This window comes from Colletotrichum aenigma, assembly GCF_013390185.1.
Source record: "Colletotrichum aenigma strain Cg56 chromosome Unknown KSG_Cg56_contig07, whole genome shotgun sequence".
Classification (NCBI taxonomy): domain Eukaryota; kingdom Fungi; phylum Ascomycota; class Sordariomycetes; order Glomerellales; family Glomerellaceae; genus Colletotrichum; species Colletotrichum aenigma.
In genome coordinates this window covers 3,496,614-3,520,961 of record NW_023500913.1, presented here as the reverse complement: position 1 = coordinate 3,520,961, position 24,348 = coordinate 3,496,614, and the positions used below count along the sequence as shown (strand labels likewise).

The following is a 24,348-nucleotide window of genomic DNA, read 5'->3' as shown; positions in this document are numbered from 1 at the left end:
CTCTAAGGCGCCGTGGCTCACCCCGAAGCAGAGCAGGCGTTGATTGCATGGACATCGACAACCTATAGAACGAACTGGCCGGCGTCTGCTTCTGAGAACTCATGCGGGCACCTAAGCAGCCGGCGTTGTTCGCAGCTCCAAAGTTGCTGGCAGGGGCTTCAATCATCCACGAGCGTTCACAACAAGGCTGTGTCAACTGGAGAAAGTCTTGCAATGATTTGGGCAAAGGTTTGTGAGCATAATGATGTTACACGCCCGTCTCTGGGTCTTCCAAGTCTGTCTATATCCATGACAATAAATCCTGTTTCTCAGGTGCTCGCCGCCGCCTGTTAATGCATACGAGCGCTCAAAAGTCGTTACCTGTCCCTTTCCGCAGCCTGTTCATGCCCGTTGCGCCAATGTCTGATCTGAACAAAAGAAACACTCGTTATGAAAAGTCCCCCCAACACCCATTGCCCAAACCAATACTCGCTTTTCTGTTTCCTGTTCTGAACCTCAATACTCCCACGCAATGTTTCCAAATCTCCCCCACGCACTCCAACAAAAAATGCCGCAAGGCGATGAAGCGATTCGACAATGTGAATCTTTGCCGACATGAACCTCGCTTGCTGGGCTTCAAACAGCCATTGCCACAGTCCTTCTCGATCTTGTAACCGTGTATTCAGGGAAAGGATCCTCCTCTTCTTCTTCATCTTCTTGGAAAAGAAAAACATTTCCGAACTCGTCCACGTCCAAGACCTCGAAAGGATCTTTTGCGCGAAGCTTCTCCTCAAAACTGAGCGGAGGTTCCCTCTAGAAACTGAGCAAACCGCTGCGTCGCTTGCCGAGCGGATAGACCATAAGAGCGCTCAGGAAGAGTCCCACGGTGATACCGATGGCGACTTGAATAACACTGAGCAGGACGTCGAATGCCGAGTTGTTCATGTTAGACGCGTCGACCGTGGTGCCGTTATTATTCGTGATCTGATCCGCTGACGTCACTCCTGCAAGGAGGGATCCACCGGCTGCAAGACCACTGGGCACTTGCACGAAAATTGCGGGCAACATGGCCGCCGCAGCCAAGCCGTATCCAATAGTGCGCGTCCGCTTGGCAGGTTCCTCTCCTTCCGTGGGCTTCTCGGGATCCGCAAAGGTCGTGGAAGTGGGCGTTGTCGGGGCCGACTCATCGGGGGTGTGGATACCGTTGTTGTGGCCCGACATCTGGTACTCGTTGTGGCGACGGCTGCTGCTAACGAAGCGAGGCTTGACACGGACGTCGAACCAGTCGAGGAGGTCAAGCCACTTGTTGTGGGCGTGGCGACCGAGGCGAGAGTAGAGATTGGCGAGCAACCCGACCGTCAGGGCGCCAAGCATGTTGGAGATCTGGGCATTTCCTACAAAGAAATCCGACGAATAGTTGTTGACGAGGAATCCGGCGAGGGAGATGGCGATCATGACAGGCATCTGCTTCCACTTCGCGCCGTTGATGATGCAGAGGCACAATGTGAAGGCCGGAACGAACAGAAGATACCATTGCCTGTTAAGGGGATTCTCGCACGTCGTTCGTGATTCGGCGTGTCTGTCAATCATGCCGTAGAGTGCTGTTCCTATGGTGGTACCGTAGCCGAGAAAGAGTGTGTAAATCATGGCGTATACCATTCGAACACTACCAGCGACGAGGTTGTGGCTCTGGAGCTCCAAAGAACTGCACAGCACCATGTAACCTGGCAAAATCAGGGCAATGGAGCTTTGAGCTAGAGCCGAGAAGCAAAAGATTGAACCGTTGTTGATGGAGCCGAAAGCGCGGGCCAGGAAAGACGTCAAGATGGAAGCGGTGATCTCGAATACGTTGGCGTACAGTTCGTTGCTAGGTGCCATGTACAGCTGCATGTATCCCACCAGAACGCCCAGAACCCAGGCGATGGGGAGGTCAATGAACCGGCCCGAGAAAGCGAAAGGAGCCACACAAGCGCTCGCGAAGCCGAATGTCAGTACGCGCACCCATCTTGGATACTTGGAGTTGCGACCTATAATCGCATCCAGCCTGACTGTTGCTTCGTCGGCGCTAATGAGGTCGTGGACAACGAGCTTGTAGACGTGGTGCGTGTCGCGAAGCTTGCCGAGATCGACACCGTGGGCAGAGCGCACAATCTTGACCTCCGTGGTGTGCGTAGCACTGTCGTCGAAGCTGATGATCATGCAGCCAGGGATGTACAAGAACTGGCCCTCGATCTCGAGAACGCGGGCCGACATCTTCATGTACTCTTCCAAGCGATGAGTCGGGGCACCGTACATCATCAAAGCCCTGCACAACTTGACCAGATACTTATGCCGGGAGAGGATCTGGGCAATGTGCTTGGTGATCCTGATCTTATCGTCAGATCTGCTCTTAGGCGAAGACGCGCCCCAGCCGGACTTCTTCTTCTTGGGCTTGGGTGCGTCTTGCTTGATCTTCTCGGTGAAGCCAGCTGAGAAGGCACTTGAGCCAGGACCCATCATGGCAGACGACGACTTAAGCAGCTCCGTGAGGGCCATGGACGACCTAGATCCTTGCTGCTTGTGGTAGCTGAAGAGGCCGCTGCTTGGTCGAGACGGGCGTGGGGACCCGGGGGCCGACGGCGGCGCGGAGGGTGGCGCGGAGGTTGGGGCAGATGGCGGCTTGGATCCGGGGGGTGAGTGGTTCGGCGTAGTGCCTCCGGGGGTGTTGAGGCCGCTGCTGCCACCGCTGCCATTTTCATTGTAGAGCTTGAGCAGCGATGACAAGATTCCGCCATGGTACTGCTTGGGCGGAGGAACGTAATCATGAGCGTATGACTGCTCGTTGGTGGGCGTTGCTGTTCCAGAGCGGGCACCAGCCGGAGGTGCATACTTCAAATAATCGTTGGGCTGGCCTCTTCCTCTCTTCTGGCGTTGAGTGTGGGACCTGACGAGGTTCTCCGCCGCCAGGTGGGAGTTCTTCCTAGGACGGTTGCGTACTGCGCGGCGCGAGTTGTTGGGCGCCTGTACTCCAGTGCTCAATCCTCCAACGCGATCGAGGTCTTCGTCGGTCTCGTCACTGAAGGGGTTGTTGGCCATGTCGAGAGAGTTCCTGCGCGAGGGCGGGGACGAGTAGTTCTCGACACTGACGGCCAATCTATTGGCACGTTGACGGGCCTCGAGCCCGGAGCGTTGCTGACGCTCGCCGGCACTGCGCTCGGCGGCATCCGCCTTTTCCCGCTCCTCCGGGGCATCGTAGCTGGTGTTACGGCGCAATACTGGCCGGGGGCGACGCAAGGTGTCTGAGGGGCCGGCCTCCTCCTGACCTTCTGAGATGAGGACCTGGGTCAGAGCACGGCGCAGCTCGCCGGCGTCCGGAGCGCCCTCGGGCACATCTCGTCGGGGAGTAGCAAACGGATTGGTGTCGGGGCCCTCTGGAGACATGTTCTGCGAGAAATAGTCGTCGCCAACTACAACACTGGGCGGTCTGTCGTCGCCGTGAAAGCCAACACGCTTCTTCTCCTTCTTGGCCGAGGGGACGTTTGCTTGTTGAGGATTCAGCGACGGCGGCGTATGGAGCTTATCTTGCTGCTGGTTGTGGGATTGTTGCGGTGGTGAAGGGTCGGCGAAGGGAGAAGCGGCGGGTTGGGGAGACGGGTTGGAGCTGCTGGAGCTCGATTGCCCGGGGTCTTGATTCGCCGCGGGCGCCGACATGGTGCCGAAAATAGAAAGGGATCGGCGCCGGCGTGGCCGTTGGGATGCTGTTGTGGTCTGATTCGATTAAGATTTCCGTGGACAAGAGTACGAATGCACAACGCAAGATAAATTGAGGTTGCTGCGGATGCGGGTAATAACAAAGCTAGCGGGTTGATGCCGTTTGGACAGACGGGAAGTCGGACTCGGTTCGTTCGGTGTGGTGTAACTGGTCTCGGTCGGGGTCGGTGTGTACCTGACGAGAGGTGCGTGTAGGTCCAGTGCTTGCTTGTACGTGCTAGAGGGTAGAAGGTACGGCGCTCGTTCGTTCAGTGGACTTCGCGGCGGTAGCGGTTACGTGCAGCAGGAGTGATCATCGTGTGAAGGGAAAGAGAAATGGGATCGTGGGTGGTGGGAGGAGGATGTAGGCAGAGGTAGTTCGTGGGCAGGAGGCAAGGTAGATAGAGGTAGAGGGAGAGAGAGAGAGGGGAGGAGGGGATGATCAATGGAGACAGGACGGAGAAGCTGAGAAACAGACAGGCGGAAGGGGGCGGAGAGATGGGACGTAATGAATGGCAAAAAGAAGAGGGAAGGGACGGGGAAGAAGCTAGACGATGGAGCAAGGAAGCAAGCAAGCTGGTGCAAATGCTCCAGCTCCAGCTCCAGCTCCAGCTCCAGCTCCAGCTCCAGTCGAGAATCACACAGACAACGGAGGGCCCAAGGCAAGATCCACGGGGACTGCTTGGTGTTTCTCGTCCCGAGTGAGTGCGTCGTCAAGGTGTGTGTCTATGTACCTGAGCTACATGGATGGATACTCTGTACAATTTTGGTAGAGACTTGGCGAGGTTGGACGGCATTCTTCTTATCACGCAAGAATCCGCATGGCTCCTGGTCGGGACCAGCTCAGTGCTGAACCGTGTTCGATGAGCGACCTCGACCTCGACCTCGACCTCGACCATGGGCCCCAGGTAGAGTAGGGTAGCGGACGGCTCCATCACGTCTTGCGGTGCCTAGTGGTGGTGATGATGGTGGTGGACTCCATCGAAAAACTCCATCGCCCACGCCCCCATGTCCATCACCCACGCCATTGCCCTGTCGCGCAAGGTCTCGTCCTGTCGTCGGCCTGCCTTGTCCGTCATGGGCGTGGCCAAGGAGGGGCGGGAGGGGAGACGGGCTTGGGTGACTAGGAGCGGCTGGCGGGTCCCAGAGGTCAGGAATCACAAAGCGTGAGGAAGAAAGGCGAAGGGAAGAGTGAAAAAAACACGAGGGTCCACAGCAGTCGTCAGAGAGAAGTGGAGCGGGTGAGCAAGTCGACGATGGTGGTTGAACTTTGCTGTGTGTGTGTGTGTGTGGTTATCTGTGAGGTGGTGTGTCTGGTATGGATGTCCATTTGTGTGTGCAGTGTGCATTGTTTGTGGCAGGAACAGATATTGAATAAAGATACTTAGGTACTTCGGTACATCGGCAGGTACGTACATTTGCTGATTAAACAGGAACAAGAGGCAATGACTGGACTGGACTGGACAAGAGGCAAGACCGACGTGATGGAGGGAGGCAAGTGCGTGCTGGTGTAGAAGGTTTTCCCTTGCCGCTAGAAGGAGGAAACAGTGGAACTAGCCGCAGAAACCCCTATCGACAACGCCTATCACGTTGGGAGACGCCGTCCAACAGTGGACGGCTTGATTCACGGCGGTTTCCCTTGGCCTGGCAGTACCTTACTTAGCCTGTGAGAGCGCTGGAGTGGTGGCTGTCACGGCGAACGGTGCCCCTGCATCGACCAACTCTCCTCCGAAGTACGTACCTATCTTCCCGATGTACGTACCTCTGTACCTGTCTCAGCGCCTTTCCAGTTCTTTCCAATAGACACCCCTCCTCCTCTTCTTCCCACCAACATGCCATGCAATGCCATGCCATGTCGCCATGCCGCCATCACCCATCACCCATCCCGACTCCCGTCTGCCAAACACACGCACAGCACATTGGACTGTCCACGGGCACTCACTCACCGTGACGGTTGACCCCCATGCCATCAGAACACCCTGCGCTGAGCCAAGCAGTAGCTCTGCTGAACTGTCGGCGCTACGGTGCCCATCATTGCCATTTCTTGCCTGCGCTGCAGACCGTCACCCGCTACTCGCGCTGCTGTCTCGGCGTACACGTGCCTCGACCAAGACATGCGGTGGAATTCCGTGTCGTGCGTTATCGCCCGTATCGAAGGTCGGTCTGCTGTTGGTGTTGGCCTTGTAGTCTGCCCTCACCTGAGGTGAACTAGCCCGACCTTCAGGCCACAGGACACAGAAGAGATGAGTAGGACGAAGCAATACGAGATCGAGACCAAGAGAGATCGTGGCCTGAGCTGGCACTGCCAATCGCCGATACATCCAGGGTGAGGTGAACAAATCAATTACCCATTATTCTGACCTCAAGATAGCTCACCCAAGGTCCATCCGCAATGCGACACGAAGGGTTCCCCGACGACACAGCCGTCCGAGGCCCCGAGCTGAGAGCTCTCGCCTCTGCGCTGTTGAAGAAACCGCCGACCGGTAGCCAATGGCCGGCCCAAACACCATTACAAACACTCTTCGCCGCAACAGCAAGAAAAACTCGTCAAACCGCGCCCAGAGCTCCCTCCCACTTATTCCCAAACTGCGGTAGCCCTGTCGGCGCAACAGAAAACTCTACCAAAGAGCCAAGCCAAATCCAAGCCAGTCCGTCCCAACTCTTCCAGACTCCCATGTTCGCGGTCGGTGTCCGTGGTTCCCTCAACAAACCGACCGCGCCGGCGGGATCTATCTGGCTGCGCTATCCTACGCCGTTCACAGTGGCTCCCGCTGCTAGCTCAACCCGTCACCGGCGGAAAGGGGGTGTGGTGTGTGGATGGCACGCTCTTTTGAGGCTAAAGCCGCGCAAGAGAGGGTGTGAAGCACCCGGTCGGCGGCTGCCCTACCTCAGATAGCAGATATTGACCGATACACTAGATGCCATCTCGCATGCGAATCGCTGTCCCGTAGGGCCGATTCAGATAACGACATGTTCGCCATCCGCCCCTTGGCTCATTCCTGTCGACAATTTTTCGCTGCATTTCTTCTCTTCGGTGTCCCCTGAGTTTTTCAAACTTTACGCCACTCACGCATGAGGCTCAGTCATGGCCTTTTTGATCCTAATCACACATAATCGGCCACCAAGATTTGACTGCCATGTGTCATGGTATCATCCCGCCCGTCCCGTCTCAATCATCTCAGCGCACATCAGAACACCGCTGCAGAAATCCAGTCCCTCGCTCACTAAACAAACCCCTCCAAATTGTCATCTTCGCATGACTTTGGCCAGCCAAGCTGCCAATCGCCTGCTCATTCCCTGCTAGCTTCAGGGCCCTTCAACATCTCAATCAGGGCAGTCCCCTGGCCCATTCCTCCCCCTTGCCAAATCCAAGGGCCCAGGGGGAGGGGGGTGCCCTGGTGGCGCAGCCGATCTGAGTCTCCCGGGCCCAACATCCGAACAACGGAACCTGGCGAGAGGGACCGCTGAAGCCTGCCCATTCCCTCCTTACACACCCTTTCTTCTCTCGCTCGCGCGTCTGAACCGCTGCTCCTGGTCGGGTCCCGAACCACCGGTGCGGCGGTAACGAACAAGACAGCACAATCTTGCCTTGCCTTGCTTCCCGCCTGCGACCTGCAACCTGCTGCGGCGGCGGCGGCGGCGGCGGGCGCGGCGCGATGGCGCTGCGAGACATGACGTAGCACCACCCACCCGTCTGTCCAGACACCCGCCAACCTGTTTTCACTTTCACCAGTCGCTGTCTCTGCGTCAGCGTCAACGCCCGAATCGAGCGTTTCGCGTAATCGGCTGTGACAGCGAAACACCGCCGTTCGGTTCTTCGGAGGCACTAAGCAATCGAGGCTCTGCACGACGTGTCTCACTGGACAACGACGTCGACGACGACACCGCAACAAACATGCTCAACGACGTAACACGACCCCCACTATCACATGAACGGGCGCGCTGGCAGAAACCAGGGAAATGGTGATCCGACATTGAGTTCACTCTCTTGATGAAAATCACATTCGCTGCTTGGCTACACTACGACCCCCCACCGTCTCTCCCTTCCGGGAAGACACCCGGGAACCTACCGCCGCGTGTCATCCCGCCGTCCCTGATACGATCTCGACCGAACCACATTTCTATCACTACGCAGTAACTTCACCTAAGGGAAGGAAACGCGTAACGCCCGTATTCCTCGTCCACGATGTTTCTATCCTGAGCGAGGCAGTGAACAACAGCGTCTTGCTCATCCCTATCCCCCCTATCCAAACATTCAGCTACCCGCTGGCACCCGTCCATGCGCCTGCCGGTCGGTGCGGTGCGGTGCACGCTGCGGTCGTGTCGGGGCGATCAATCAATGCCGCCACCAACGTCCTAAATTGCGCCCAATCTCATCCAAACGCCAATCATCAAAGTTCCGTCGCACTCCCGTGCCGCCCGGGACACCGGAGCCGGACTCTTTTCTTTTAGAGTAGCAGGAGATTCTAACCAACCATCGACCTCAAACCCGTCACGGTTCTAACGGACTCATCTCGCACAAGCTATCCAGGGATGTCCCCTCTCCTCAACCTCTTCCCAAAACAGTTTCGAACTACTCGCCGGTCTCAAAAAAGGGCAGTTCTAGAACGCTAGTCTTCCTGAGCCTCAACTGTTAAAGTGGTTCCCCTCATCGCGGTCTCCATCGTCTCCAAAAGTTTCTCCAAAACTCCGCGGCCGCAGCCCGAGAAAGCTAATACAAAAAAACCACCAATCCGGAGATACCAGTAAGATCCTTTACCCTCGTACCCGTGCCCAAGAACGAAGGAGAGAAATCCGCCGAGGAGTGGATTTATCGACCGTTCCAGCTGGATGTCTCGCTCATCCGTGCGATGGACCAAAAAAAAAAATCACATCCTCCGGTGGCCGTGCCCCTCGTCCTCCCTTCAACCCCTCCCTCACCCCTCGGGTTGCCTAATGGGGAAGTCCCGAGACTCAAACTCCATAATTTCTCCCTCTCACATCCATCTTTCAGGTCACGATAGACGCGGGAACGCGCAGCCTCCACCATCACAATGGAGATTCACCACTTTCTAGGCTTTCTAGCCCACCACTTTTTCGCCCCCGGGGCCCCAATTCCCATCCAGCCTTCGCTTTCTTCGTCCCCCTCTCCGCTTCGCTGAAGTGTCAAAACATCCATTAAGCTGCATTCGGTACGGAGAGCCGAAGCGGATGCATATCTGCGGTTGCAAGAGCCCTTACCACACAGGAAGGGGGTCCCTCTGTCGCTCTCAAGTGTGAAGAGGTGACACCACAAACGGATCCCAGAGGGCTTCCAGCTGCCTCTTTCTTACATCGCAATTTGGGGAGGTGGGAAAATACTGAGATGACTCTTCTGCCTGTCCTCATGATCGTGAAGTTTTTCAGATTCCAACAAGAGCTGGATCCAACCAATATCAAAATTTCATACCGGCCATCCCGCCCCCAAGCACTCGCTGCGCTCGTTCCCGCTCCTGAGCTCCACCACGTTCAGCCAAAGGAGAAATGAACCACACACACACTCGCACACCCTTTTATTTTTTTGAGATAAACCCTGCGCAGCTGCCAATCTCAGCCCGGTCGTGATGTGCGCATGGGATGTCCAAACTTTCGACAGGGGCGGTTTGAGGACATGGAAGGGGTGGATTAAAGCAAAAGAGCCGGGGCCTGCGACTTTTTCTTTTTCTTTTTTTCCCTTGTGTTCAGCCAAATTCTCACATACCACTGTCATCGCAACATGTAAGAGAGCCGCGAAACAGATAATGGCAAAACGAAAGTCAAGGAGGGTCCGCACAAAACTCGAATTCCAAAAAATCTTTGCCAGAACCCCCAAAAGGCCAAAAATAAAAACAATGAGACTGTTTTTGCTCATCCAATCGCCCAAAACATCCCAAATCCCATACCGACCACAGTCCGTCGAAACAACGTCGGTATCGGGGCCACACTGCGGTTTTCCCTTCCCCTGCCAGAGGAGCCGCAGAAGCTTCCCACGGAAGTTGCAGCCGGTCCGAAGGACGGTCTAGAATTTACGCTGTCTGATTCACGTCCAACGTTTCCTGACTACTCTTTTTCTGCCTGACGTCTCGGGTTGGGATGGAGGGAGGTTGAACAAGCTTCATGCATGACGCGCGCGCGGGAACACGGTCGGGACGGACGGGTACCTGTCTTCTCTACCTTGTTTTTTCCGTGAGATGCCAGGTCTCTCGCGTGTTGCGCGTCCTGGTTTAAGCTTTCTTCCTGGTGCATTGGATGGCATGTCATTTTCATCAAGCCTGTGAATTGTGAAACGGGAAGGTGAGGCGGTTTTTTCCATGACGCATGCTGAGAGGCGTGAGATGTCACTACAGTAGCTAGCCGGAAGAATGTTTTGCTTGTCATTTCAAACGGACCTTTTCTGTCGAGAATACTGACTCGACTTCTTGGGTTTCTCGCGCTTTTGGGGCAGTGAACGTCGTCTTTTGATCTAGTGTCTGTCATTAACACCATACCTTCCTTATTCATGTTCACATGTGAAAAAGTCAACATCAAACGCCTACAACGCGCGTCGAGTTCGCATCGCGCATTTGCGGACCTAGCGTTTGATTAATGCCTACAACCTCACGCCGATATCACTACCGTACCCGTTTTGCCCGCTTGATAGCTGATATCAGGCAAACCAGTGCATGCAACAGCTGAATCTAAACAATCCAGTCCAGGTCCAGGGAGAGAAGCTCACAAAAGGGTAGGTACGGATAGTGCACAGCTGCAAGCGCAAGGGTCCGGCGGTTATGCTTGTCCGTCATGACACGTGGGCGGGCTCAATCTGCCACCCCCTACCGCACCATGCCTTGTCCTCGCCCCTAAATGCCCCCCTCGGCCGATGGGACTTTGGGACCCCCACGCGGCCGGCCGCGGGATGTTGGCCGTGAGGCCGGCGCGGTTTTGGGTGGCGGCTCCACTGGGCCTGATATCCAGAAACATTATTCTTTTTTTTTTTCCAGGAATTCTTTTTTTCTTCGAGGTCGGGCTTGGACGTAAGGGGGGTAGGTATGTGTGTGTGTGCCATGGCATCGTTTTGGTCCATAGCGCTCCGTCGTAGAGAGTGGTTGCTGGGCTGCGGGCGAGGGGCTGTGTCATGGCAGGTTCCTCTCTCATTTCTTTTGAATTTGTGCACTGTTAAAAAACCCCTTGGTTGCCGGCCTGTTTCTCGCTGGGCATGTGTCTTGTCGGGCACACCGGCCAGTGTGGTGTGTTATCACGGGCGGTGTGCGCGTCCTGAGAATCGGACAGAGATGAAGCCATCGTGAGAATTTTCGTGGCCCCCCTCTCCCGCTCCCCTACGAAACTCTCTTTGGTGACCGGGGCGGGGATGCAGAACGGAATGTGACAGGTCGTGTTTCCGAGTCTAGGGGGAAGGGAAGGGAAGTCTTGTAGACGAGCAAAATATTTGATGAGCGACAGGCAAGAGCCGCAAGGGCAAGAAAGAACACGGACAACATCCATCGTGACGGTGACAGGGCCAGAGCGAGCGAGGAGCTCTTTGGGCCCCAATTTCCCATCGCAGCCCAACCTGACATGGTCCCCTTGCGCTGGCAGTCGGTAAGGCTTGGTTCACGATGACTCTCTTTCTCTTTCAAGCCCCCCGTGGCTGCAGCGGGCAGCAGGTGCTTTTTTTTTTTTTTTCTCGACAGGTGCCAGTGATGGAACGGGGCCTTTGCTGGCAGGCGGGTGTGTGATGGGTGACGGGTGCAGTGGATCTGGTCGGGGAATTTCCCTTCATTTCGGCGGCCCCATCGAAGCTTCTCCCGTGTGATCGGCGATGGGTTCTTGGAAAAGGAGGCGTCCGCGGGTGTGACATTGCTGTGGTGACCGGGAGAGAGGGTGATGTGTTTCTAAATTTGTTTGGGAGGGAGGGAGGGAGCTACCTTTCTATTGATCTTCCCGGAAGTTGGCATCGTGAGCTTGGTTCTTCCCAGATCGAAGATCATTAGTCCGGTTCGGTTGGTGTTGGTCCAAATTCTGAGGTGACAATCATGAGAGGCTGTGTTCGGTGAGTCGGCGGATCGGTGTGTGTATGTAACCTTGTGATGGCGATGCTCAGTGGAAACGAAAGGAGGACTTGCGACGGCACTGGCATGCGGGGGATCTAAACGATAGAGATGTTCAGGAGAGTTAAGGATGGTGAGGTGATGATAGGTAGCATAGCCCCCTGAAGTGTTATCAGTGCTTCTGTGGGAACTGTGCTGCTTCACGTGAACGATATGTCTAATAACGAAACTTCGCGTATTCTACCTTTATTAACCAAGCTGATCACTCTGAAGTAACGGCGTATTTTATTATATTCAGCTGGTGGTGTGGTAATGATGATGGAATTCACAAGGGCAAGATGCAAGCTTGAAAGTTTAGCAAAGACTTCTAAGTGCGGCGACTCGCCAACACTGGCATTCACCAACGATGGTTCACCAAGTCAATTGAGTCTGAGTGTGGTATTGCTAGCAACGTGTTTTTATTTGGATATAGGAATGGATGTCACCAAAGACGAAGTGCATAAATCTGGTTTGATGGTGATTACAAACGCATCGTTGCTGAGATGTTGGTGCTGGATCCCTGGACGCCTGGCCTCTTCGTCCTTTGGTGGAAGGTGATGAGCCACGAAACCATGGTCATCTAGACGGAGACAGTGACAGTATTTCACGCATCGCAGGTTTCATGGAGGGTCGGGAATCTTCCAGGACGGTTTTCCTAGAAAACACATTTCATTCAAGCTACCAACGACAGTAGAGGATCTCGCGTACATTCTGATTGTAGGTAGTTGAGCTGTGTAGCGAAAAACAGCAAGTATGAACGAGGCAGGGAGGGTACAAAATATACGGAATCTGGGCAATTTTTATTACTCGCTCGACCTTAAACCTAGCTGATATGAATCAGGCTTTCGGCTGGTCACTAGCATCATCTTCGCAAAGTACAGGTATCTCTGCCAATTCTTGATTGTGGTTCCTTTACGACATTGTTCCAAGGTACGATCGGGTTGCAGTAGCGCATTAGGGGCGCGATCTTGGCTTGATAGGCACAACCAAGTTGACGATATTGATTCATCCAACACGCTTCATGGTGTTGGCGTCAGCAAATTCTCGGCACCGGTGGCACCTTGCTTGTTTGCCTTTGGGGTATGGAATTTTTTCTTTCTTGATGAATTAGTTTCTTTACCTACCCTTCGCAAGTTGTGAGACGATGTATTGGCTCCATGAGTTGTCAAGGTCCTCGCATTGAAGGGTTACACCAACATAGAATCTCGTCTTAACACTGGTCTGAACTCGACTTGTGGCGTCAGGTTCAGACAGGTACCTAGCAACATAAGTATATATCTAAAACTTCTCGATGCGGGCTCCTCACAATACTCCATTTTCTTTCCTCTACATCAACCAAACCCGCTACTTCCCCCCTCTGATCAATTCGTTCAACAGCACTGGAATCATGGAGCAACTCGATGACACTGCACAGGCAGAGCGTTTGAGCACCGTCGACATCCAGAGCTCGCGACTCATCAGACTTCCCACCGAGATACTGCTGGCAATCGCCAATTTCTTCGAGTGGCACGACAAGTTTCTCTTTTCTCATACCTGCAAACGCGCAAAGAAGGTGATCGACATGGACATGAAGGATTGGGAAAATCTTTTCGAATTGAAGCACCCTTCAAGGATCATGAGCAAGGCCGCAAGAGTCTTTCTCGCCGGCCTCGCCTGGACCATGCCTCATCATTGGGTTTGCGAGTTTTGCGTGAAGCTTCACCATATTTCTAAAGCTTGCCCAACGTTTGAGTCTCAAGCTATGAAGTCTACGGATTTCCCTTCGAAATTGGAAACCTTACTGCAACCGGTTGCTTTGACTATACATCATTCACCAATACAGATGGTACTCAAGCTCACAAGAATGAAAAATAACGGGGTTGTTGTCGACTGTCGACTGCTCAACAAGGTGTTGCGGAGCCACAACGTAGCCTCCCGATGTGAATGGAACAGTGAGCCTCGCCGGTGTAATCGTGTGCAAGGGTTTATAGTCCCCAAAGTCATCAGGGGGGCGTTCATCCTTTACGCCAGAGTGGAAACAACAAGATGTGCGCCAAGATTGGACCGAGCAGGATTAACACTCGGAGACGTTGACGGATATACGCTATGTAAGCACATGATGTTCACGCTCCGGGGACTGGTGTTCCTCTCGTGGCCGCCGAGTTTCGATTGTAACTTGATGACTGCTTTTGAACAGAGGGGAACGCCAGTGAAGGGTTACTGCAAATACTGTCTCCTCGATTATACCCTTCTTGCCACCACCGACAGTTTCATTGTGGAGTCATGGCAGAGCCTAGGGCGCTATGACCGGCCTCAAGATGCGCTGACGGACGAGCCGTTGGATTTAAGAGACCTGCCGCTGGAAGATCGTTACTGGACGTTGTCCCTAGGAAGAATTCTCACACCACGGAGTGGTGTGGCGTTGATGGGCGGCGAGCTTGTGTACCACCAGCCAGACAGCGTACGGGACGCGTACATTAGTGGGTAATAACGGAAAGAGACCGCCATCAACAGTTGAGTATGTGGCGGCGGAAATGTAATTGTGTGAAGGTGTAATAGAAGTGGTTGGTGAAGCATGATACAATGTTAAGGGTAGAGGAATTATCCTCAGTTGCTTGCATATGAAATTGCAGATGTGAAGTGTTTCTGGGACTTGTCAAGCACGATGCACAGTTATTTAGTACGTAGGAGCTTCATGGTTGAAGTTTGAGAGAAGCAACTATTGACCAGCACTTTTGAACAGAGCGTTCTTCTTCCTTACGCCTGGTCTGAGATCTAAAGGGAGACCTTTGGAGGCTCTCAATTCTCCGCGCCCAGATAGTATTGTCGTTTGTGAGATAATGACAAACACACATGTACCAACGCCTGTTCCCTTTTGTCAACGTGAAGTGACTCACAGGTCGCAATCTATGTATCAAAATTTCACTACCAGGAATAGATATGTGTCGCTGGAGAGAATCCCAGGGTATTGGGTAATACGGTAACGTGACTCTATATCAAGTGCTTTGAATAGTCTTGAAACGACACTTTTGTCCAATAAGACTTGGGCGAATGAAGTAGGATGAGCGTCAAGTCGACTGAGGCATGGAAAATAATATCGGGGTGGAAACAATGGATCGGATTCTGTAAGGCTGAGATCAGGCTGTCATCTCGGCGTCAGATCGGAAGACTATGGGTCGCACAGGACCTGCAGCCGTCGACGTGAGCTGAAGTGTTGATAGGTCAAATGAGTGAGATAATGCTGTGAATGCTTTCATTGGTGGAACTGTTCAGATTTTAACGAAGGCACTCATCCGTCCTTGGCCCGATCGAACATGGATGCATCTATCTGAGTTGCCCTGGGTATTGCCACTGAGTTTGCAAGATTGCATCAATGTGCCTTTCGCACGTCAACACACTAGTTGCCCTTTTACCCCGCTTTCTCCCTTGGTAGATGGGAGAATGCTGACGGGAAGACAAGCTCGCAGGTCCTCATAAGCTTGCCACTTGTCAGGAGATGTGACTGTCAAACGTGCAAATCAATCCAGATTCAATTATCCACTTCACTGTGATTGCTCATACATGCTGCGGTCTAATGCATTGTATTTGATTCAACAAATGCCTTACAGCTGCCAAGTCAGAGCCTTGTCCGAAAAAGGATAAAACCTCGCACAACAACACCTCTAGCCAAGACAGGCAACCCGGGAGTAAATGTCTCAGTTGACACATCCACATGCATATCACGGTAATGAGTATCTAATTTGGCTTCGTGCACATTTTTGCCGCCGCCCAGAGTCCAAGTACTGTAATGTATTCTTCCATCATTTGCCGTCGATTGTGACTCGTTGGCTGTTTGGGGAAAGGGTCGGACCGGTTGGTTGCATTGCATATCGCTCAACGCCTTTGTGTAACCGGACATAACGCAGTAAGCTGACGAACCGCGGACCGTTGCCATTGTAATCCGCGTTATTTGATTGGGTCTGAAACGTTTCCAGAATATGAAAGGGTGCGAAGGAGCTGCATGTAGTTGCCGGGTTAGGCACGTATTGGATGCGTGTGACAACTTTAGTCGTTCCGAACCCCTGATGAAGACGATCGTGAATACGGCTTGCGCATGCACTTAGTGATAGCCCAGCCTCGTGCGGATGACTTTGTGTTGTGCTGCGGTGGTAGTCATGTCGATCACTCAAGCGTCACTTCTTCGTTGGACTCGAGCCTCGTCTGCCGAGAAACGGTGCGTTGTTGATCGGTCTTGATTCGTCCAGGGGCATCGGAGAGTTGGCCCTCTTAAGACAGTGAGGGGTTCAATGTTATCGCTGTGCATTCCGCAGGTCGGCCATATAACAGCGCATGGCCCGTGGATGCGATGCTAGTTGTCTTGATTAGAAAAATTAAACCTGCTTGTCTACGATCTGGTGTCTAGCAGTTGACAATGGCCGGGCTTTCGTCATTCGCCCTCGGCGTTGGCGCCGTCTTTTTCTTCTTCCTTCTCATCCGCAAAGTCTTGAAGGCAGGCAGAAACAGTCCTCATCCGCCTCTGCCTCCGGGTCCCAAGGGGCTCCCCATCGTGGGAAACCTGTTGGACCTGCCCAAGCCTGGAGAGTACGAAGCAAAGCATTGGATCAAACACAAAGACATTTATGGTTCGTCATATGATCTTTAGTTTATTCATTGGCCGATTTCTGACTTGGACCACTTCACACAGGACCCATAAGCTCAATTACGGTGCTTGGCCAGACGATGGTGATCATCAATGATGCCAGCATCGCTTTGGACATGTTGGAGAAGCGATCAGTAAAGCATTCGTCGAGACCATTCCTATTGTTCGGCGGTGATATGTGAGGCTGTGCTCTCAAAAGTATGGCTGCAGAACGCTAACACAGAGACAGAGTTGGCTGGAAACACGGACTTGGGCTTGTTCCGTATGGCGATACCTTCCGGAAACAGCGCAAGAACATAGCAATGACTATCGGCTCCACCATGGCTGCGGCCCAGTACCAAGATCTACAGGAGGCAGAAGCTGGTCATTTCTTGCTGCATATCCTGAACAATCCTGAGGGTCTGTTCGGCCACATCAGAAGGTCAGTCGCTGGGTTCGTTCAAGTCTAGAAGAAAATGCTGACTAGCCAAAAAGAGAGGCTGCTTCAGTAGTTCTAAAGATGATCTACGGTTACAACGTAGATCAGTTCAAAGATGATCACCTTGTAGAGGCGATTGAAAAGGCGATGAACGAGTTTGGGCAGGCTTCTGTGCCTGGCACCTTCATGGTCGACATTTTCCCCTGGTGTGAGCAAATCAAGCATGAAAAGAAGACATCGGGAATTGCTGACAGAGTCTAGTGCGTTATCTTCCGGAGTGGTTCCCTGGAACTGGATGGAAGCAGACTGCCAAAGAATGGCGAGAAGATTTGAGGATTATTGTCGAAAAGCCGTTTGCTTTTACCAAAAGACAGATGGCCTCGGGACGAGATACCTCGTCAATCACCTGCAACCTGCTTGGTGGAGAGCACGATAGAGCGCCCGAAGACGAGCACATCGCGAAATGGACGGCGGTATCTCTCTACGCGGGGGGAGCCGATACCGTAAGCCCCCAAGTCCATGGCGTGCACAGCACTCAGTTTCCGAATACTGTGTCACTTGCTAACTCGTTGCAGACGGTTTCTACAGTTGCATGCTTCTTCCTTGCCATGTCGCTTTACCCTGAGGTACAGCGAAAAGCTCAAGCCGAGATCGATCAGGTTATTGGACAAGACCGCTTACCCACTTTCTCTGATCGCCCGAATCTGCCATACATCGAGGCCCTTTTGATGGAGCTTCTTCGTTGGCAGCCTGTTGTACCTATGGCTATTCCTCATATGTCCTCGGAAGAGGACATCATCAACGGTTACTACATACCCAAGGACTCGGTAATCTTGCCGAACATTTGGTAGGTGCCGCTCGCCTATGGACTTCGGCTTGGAACAAAAAGAAGACACGAGACTGACGTACGAATCTCTGGCGACAGGTACTTCACTCATGATCCCAAGTTGTACCATTCGCCGATGGAGTTCAAGCCTGAGCGCTTCTTGTCCACCGAGGGCAACATCCCGGAGATGGACCCTAACAGATTTGCCTTTGGCTTCGGACGCCGCATCTGTCCTGGCCGTGTCCTCGCTGACAACGCCTTGTTCATAACGATTGTCCAGGCGCTTTCAGCGTTGGAGGTCAGCAAGGCCGTCATCGACGGCCAGGTCGTCGAGCCAAAGATTAGTCTCCTTGGTGGAATCGTCAGCCATCCGGAGCCCTTTGAGACATCCGTCAAGCCGCGCTCTGCGCATCATGAAGCGCTCATACAGGCGGTTGAGAAGACCTACCCATGGGAGAGAAGCGATCAAGGAATGTTGGAGAAGATGGAGGTTTGAAGAAGTCCACCTTTGTTTTTCTGTTCACACAGTGACCACGTGTCTCTTCCATGTCAGATGCCGCATTGCAGACGTCAATAAGCACCTCATTTCAAGCTCTAGATACTAGAAACCCGTGAAAGAAAAGGCATCCAAGCTTCTAATCCATGGATGAGACATGGCATCGTCATCTCCGTTGTGAACCAAAACGGCCAGTCCATAGCACATTCACAGCGTCTACGATGTGGTCAGCGTCAGGATGGATGTTACCGTTTCATCTTTCGTCTTTGGTGAACGCTCTGTGCCAGAGCGCAACATCTACCGGCACCGAGCTTTTCGAACGGAGGTGGTCATTGAGACTGCAATTTATGATAAGGGCTTTGGCTTTCTAGGAACTGTGCTCAATGTTTTCGATTGCTCAATTCCCTTACACTTGCTATCTCCATGGCAAGGGTTTCTGTGCAATTGAACTCAGGGGATGCGAATCGGAAGTGCAAGATTAGTGTGAGATTCAACTCAATGATATCCGCGCTACTTGCCGCTCCTCCAAACGAACGTTTCTTCTCGCAAGCTGCCTTATCCCAATGGGTTGTAACTTGTTCCAATCCCCAGTCGAAATCTTGCCGCACCCAACCAGATAGCTGCGGCACCTCCGCTTGAGACATGTTTGCGCGACAGGGAAGTGAGTAATGTAGCCGGCTTTCTGAGTGATTGAATTCCCCCTGAAAGTCGAAACATGAAAGTAGGTAGACAATGAAGCTATCCGGATTTGAGAAGATTTTTACGCGTGACCAGAAGTATCTTTAAGGCACACGAAAAAGCGTTTTTCAAACTACTAGACCATGCAAATACAATTCTGATTTCGATACAAACGCGTTTGCCTTTACATGTTGTTTCCTACTAAGCCTAAGCTGCAGATGTTGTTCAGCCATAAGTTCGTGATAGCTTACCATCTGCAACTGGCGGCGAGAGACTACTTTTGACCCTTCAGCAAGAGACACGGACTTTCTCTGCAGAATACGCGTATATCAACGGAGGCGACTAGTCCCAAACTTCGGTCCCGCCCCACCTGTTCCGGATCACCGGACACGGTCGACAAAAAGCTTATTATAGTTCGTCCATTTCCCTCAGATTCGCGGCGTATCACTATCAGCACGAGCCTGTCAAGTTTCATCTCGGCCAATCCGGAAAGCGATGGGTCAACTCAAGCATTGCTCTTTCGCTGGCTTGGCCACAGTCTCTAACCCACTAGTCCGCCTCGTCTACCTCATATAGATGGACTGAGCAACTTTAACTACTGAGTTGATCGGAACTGGAGATCTAATGATGCAGGTTGATTGGTAAAGCTTTCAAGTTGTGCTGGACAGTCGGACGAACGACCTAGGTGTGAACGTCTCGCATGGGGCCAAAGTTCGTCTGCAATACAAAGAGCCATCTACATCCTCAATATTGAGCGGTTCCCCTTCACTTGTGGAAAGACTCGTCTTCTTGGAGTCTCAAACGGATTAGATGCAATGGTTCCGGTCTACTGGTTCGTAGTAAGCGGGATGAAGCCGTCCGCAGGGGGAGGCAGGCCGCGACTCAGGAACTCGGCGACTAATTCACCTGTTGACGGAACCTTAATTCCGGGGTTCAGTGCCTCGCAATGACTCGGCCGGATCTCTCAGCCTCTAAAGAAGAGATACTTATTTCCAAGGGTCGCTTGCTTTCGAGTGTGGCGTCTGTTGATTGTACTCTCATTGCTGTTGTGGATTTGGCATTCACACTCTCTCTGTTCGCCCACTCTCACTCTTTGTACATACCAAGACACTCGTTAAATCTCTCCAACTTTCATTCATCATGCGCATGCAAATCGCTATCTCCTTGATCGCAGCTGCTGCTGTCCGGCTCGTCGCCGCTGGTGACTTCTCAAAGACATGCAACAGCATGTCGTACTTCTCCACCACCCTCAGCGCAAAGTGCACGAACACCGACTACGAGCCCTCCGATGAGGATACCGATATCGACCTGACCAGATGCCTCGCCAATCTTGGAGGCCAGGTTGTCGTAAGCTATTTCCCGCGTCCAAACGCAATCCCCTTGATAGTATCACTGATGCGGAAGTGGCTGACAATGTTATTTGAAATCCGCAGTGCCGTCCCGGTAGCCCGTCCTTCAAGTTCTGCGACTGCGGCCTCGCAGGTGACAGGAAGACTTTGAACTGCCGCTGCACCGATTCCACCGGAGCTAAGAAGGCATCTTCGTTGAACCTTGGTATGGCTTTAGATGGGAAATCTCCCCTCCTTATGCGACCAATGGCTTACATCATGATTTAGATACTTGTTTGAGCAACAGCAACGGCAGCCTGATGTGCTAGATTTTCGGTTAGGTGACAGAGTATAAGAGCACGAGACTATTTGGCTAAGATACGATGGTTAATCCAGAGGGAGCTAAGGAGCCTTCGTGGCCATGTACCTAGTTCTTAACCGAATTTGACGGCCTGTCTTTGCAATGGAGTCCGGCTTCTTGTGACCCGGGACTTGCTGTGCCATGGGGCAATACATACAACCGCGATCATTGTCCGGTGGCAATAAGTGTCTTCATCGTGCCAGCCCTCTGCTATGGTACTCCATAACTCGGTTCAACGTATGAATCAAGGATGTTTTCGTTTGTGGTGAACTTCAAGCGCGTGTTTGTCTCCAGCCTTCTTAATTACTGTCAAACTAGGTAGATGGAAAGCGATACAACTCCCAGTCTTCCTATGGAAAGCACCTGGGCAGTTCAGCCCATGTGGGGTTTTGAATCCAGGAAATCTGATGAACATGAGCATAAGCTCACCGAACCATATCCCTGACAATTTGTCTCAGGAAGTAAACGTCAGGTTCGCCGGGCTCGTCAAAGTCTTGACCGAATGTTTGGTACGGCCGAACGAAGAGCCTGCCATCCGAATCGTAAGTGGAAGATTTCCCACTAAGTGTCTTGAAGATACGCTTCATGCAATCATACGCTGTGGCTTTCGTCCAAGCTTCCAACAAAAACTTGTCTCCATCAGTATCACCAAGAACTTCGAAGGCTTTCATACAGAACATGACAATGGCCGCCAGACCCGAGGCGTATGCCGTCGCATATGAGCTGCCGCTGACCAGTTCGCCGGTGGAACTCGGGAGGTTTTCCCCCGGGAGGAGGAAATCGAGCTGGGCGTCAAGGTTTTCGCGGGCAGCCTCGCCATATATTGTGGCTGCTCCGATCTTGAAGACTTTTTTGTTGAGCCCTAGTGGTGCGAAGTCCTCGGTCTTAGCCCCAGTTTTGTCCGGCAGGGCCCCAAAGATAATGATATTGTTCTCGACCGCGGTTTTCAACAGATCTTCAAACTCCTTCTCATAGGCATCATTGCCACTTCCTTTTCTTTTAAACGTCCAGCTTATGGAGATAATGTCGACTTTCATATCTATGGCCCATTTGAGCGCCTGAAATGATGTTCAGCGGGCTGCGGTCCATAACTCTGGGCTGACGTAGGAGAATGACAGTAGGTAGAGGGTCTTACCTGACAACAAGACGCGATAGTAAACATTTGATTCTCAACCGTTCTGGAGTCGTCGAGACGGGCAATGTGAAGCTCAGCCATAGGGCAGACCTCTCTGATACAGCGTGCCATAGCTGTCCCATGCTCACATGGCCCGACAAAGAACTCCTCTTTGTCTTGTCGAAAAGATCGACCTGTCTGTATGCCCTCCAGGTCTGTCAACTTGGCTCCGCTGTCTAGAAGGGCTACTTTTATGCGAGGCTTCTCGCTGGAATTGTTGATGTGGAGGTTCAGTATGAAGCTTTTGAAATTCTTCAACTGGGCGATCCACTGATTTGTGTCGAGCCTAGATACGCATAATGTTAGCATGATTCAAACACCTTAAGATGAAACTTACGGCTTCTCCAAATTGCGGGACATTCTTGTCTCTGCATCATTGCTTCTTCGGTTGCGTTCCGTGTCAGATTCGCTGAGTCGTAGAAGGCCATGATTCTGGATTGTTACGCCGCCCAATTTCAACCGTGGAACATTGTCTAGGAGTGTTGTTCGGAACTCCTCTTCATATTCCGTGCAATCCTTTTCGTCGTCCAAGCTCTTTTTGTGAGTAGTTAGTCAAATCATACGCAAGCCGTGTATTCCACTATATACACATGACGCAAGAACGACCTACGTTGGGATATATCTCAATCGATAGCTTTTCCAGCTACCACACTGTTAGTCAAATGCACAAGAGCTGAAACAAAGCCGATGGGGGTAATATGCTTACCTTTTCTAGTTGAGAAAGCCTCTTACTTGTCGCCCAACCTCTCAAGACCGCGGTATTTCCGTGGGAATACAGATGAATCCTTTTGACCCCTGGGGCAGCAATTGCCACTGTCTCGGCGCAAATGTCGAACTTCTTCCACTTCCACACCTCAACACAGAAGTCGCGTGAACATGCAGCGTTGCCTTCCGAGTCCACCCCGGCCAATGCCTTCCGGATGGAAGCATTCGTATGAGGTTCCGGTCCATCGTCATCGACATCGAGGGTGAATATTTTACGTACTCCTTTGTCCCAGAGCCAGTCGAAGATGCCTGGGTACGGGTTAACCTCTTGATCTCGGGACTTCCGGAATCTGCCTTCATGTGACTGGTTAGAACTTTTCTGACCAACCTCCGGTGCTGTTCGCTCGGCCGTTGTCTCGGCATCCTCTGGGGGCTTCCAGTATGGCAGCGTGACGGAGGCTAAGACTGTCTCAAATCGAATGCCGGATCGTTGTCGTATTATTCCTATGTAGGTTTTGTCCAGTGTTACGCATTCACTAGCGAGATTGAGACAGAATTGACGCTCTAGAAGATTGTTAGGTTAGGTCATTCTCTCAAGCCGTAGCATAGTTAGCCGACCCCGCGGTCTTACGGAAATTGCATACCTGTTTCTGCGTCCCAGTATAGGAAGTCTGACTTCTTCGACCACATGCCGTCTTCATCGGTCGAGCTACTCCCTTTAAAACCGATGCATCTTCTCTTCAGTAAGTCCTCAGCCTGAACTCGAGAGTTGTTTCTTGTCTTCTGCGATTCCTTCAGTAGCCGGTATGCATTTCGGCCTTTCGCATCCTTGACAAAAATGGAGTCTGGGTGCCTGTCGATTAGGGCCTGAATTACAGAGAGTAGCAGGCCATAATCGATGTTTTGGGCATCGTATAGCTGGACGGCTCTTTGCAACGGGGTGAACTCTGCGCCGTCTTTAGGCTTTCGGCTGAATAGCTCATCGGGGCAAAGCTGAAGAATAGTCTTGAACCCCGAGAGAGGTAAAACCCGACCAGTGGCCTTTCGTCCCGAGTCGAAGTTGTTCTGGTTCAGCAGCGACTCCAGGCAAGATTTTGCCTTCTTTTCGAACTTGAGAACTAGCTCGAGCTTTTTACGAAGCTGTTTGTCTTTCTCGAGGACCCTTTGTACGTCAACCGTGTGGTGGAGGCACTGCTCACCATCCAATAGTATGCTGATCACATCGGTGTCTGATCTAACACTTCGGCTGCATTGTTTCAGGCGTAGTTTGGAGACCTTGGAGAGTGGACATTTGACGCAGTCTCCCGTGAACGGCTTTTCGATCTCGGCGAAAGTATCTTTCGGAATAAGCAGGCCGATCACCCGAAACAGCGTGACTATGTTGTGTTTGGCGGCTTCGATCACGGGGATCTTGTCGTCCTCATCCGCCTCAACAAAGAAATCGGGATGTTCCACGACCAGGGACTCAATCTCATCGATCACTGATAGAGGATAGATCTCATTTGGCTTCCTCCTGAATCTTCTGATGGCTCGATGGATGATATTCTGCTGATCGTCATTTTTCTTAAGTCGCCTGTCAAAAATTTGGCCATACTCTTCACCGGATTTGATGTCACTAAACCATGCGTCGAGGAGTTTTTTATGGGCATCTTCGACAGAGATGCCGTCATTTACAGGCCGCCCATGGTTGCGTAGCCTGTCATCGCCGGCTCTCCCACGACCGAGATCATTCTGCTTCTTTGCAGAGTCGCCTCCGGTAACTGAAGACGCTGTCATCGTAGAGCTGATCGCGGCAGGAGAGGACGGCGGGCCTGTGTTAGTCCCTCCCAGATCTTTGAGTCGCAGTAAGGGCGGAGGCGTATAGGAAGACCTCGCGGTATGCTGGCGAAGAAAGTTGGTACAGGCAAACCAATACTGAGACACAACTGCGACCCTCTCCTAGACCAGAGGAGAAAGTTTGGCGAATTAGGGTC

At 52.5% G+C, this 24,348-nt stretch overlaps 3 protein-coding genes across 3 annotated transcripts; 2 read left to right on the top strand and 1 right to left on the bottom strand.

Moving 5' to 3' along the window:
• Positions 1 to 792: 792 nt before the first annotated feature.
• CGCA056_v011212 (Pheromone-regulated membrane protein 10) lies at positions 793 to 3,669 on the bottom strand (the record flags this gene model as incomplete). Its single annotated transcript, XM_037326459.1, has 1 exon — positions 793 to 3,669. One exon carries the CDS (start codon positions 3,667 to 3,669, stop codon positions 793 to 795), a length of 2,877 nt encoding a protein of 958 aa, XP_037175490.1.
• A 12,492-nt stretch (positions 3,670 to 16,161) lies between these two features.
• CGCA056_v011211 (Multifunctional cytochrome P450 monooxygenase) lies at positions 16,162 to 18,129 on the top strand (the record flags this gene model as incomplete). Its single annotated transcript, XM_037326458.1, has 7 exons — positions 16,162 to 16,372; positions 16,435 to 16,567; positions 16,619 to 16,810; positions 16,864 to 17,015; positions 17,069 to 17,310; positions 17,383 to 17,654; positions 17,733 to 18,129. 7 exons carry the CDS (start codon positions 16,162 to 16,164, stop codon positions 18,127 to 18,129), a joined length of 1,599 nt encoding a protein of 532 aa, XP_037175489.1.
• A 1,818-nt stretch (positions 18,130 to 19,947) lies between these two features.
• On the top strand, positions 19,948 to 20,423 carry CGCA056_v011210 (uncharacterized protein; the record flags this gene model as incomplete). The annotated part of the gene is made up of 2 exons (XM_037326457.1): positions 19,948 to 20,154; positions 20,241 to 20,423. The coding sequence occupies 2 exons, from the start codon at positions 19,948 to 19,950 to the stop codon at positions 20,421 to 20,423; spliced, it is 390 nt and encodes a 129-aa protein (XP_037175488.1).
• Between the last annotated feature and the right edge of the window lie 3,925 nt (positions 20,424 to 24,348).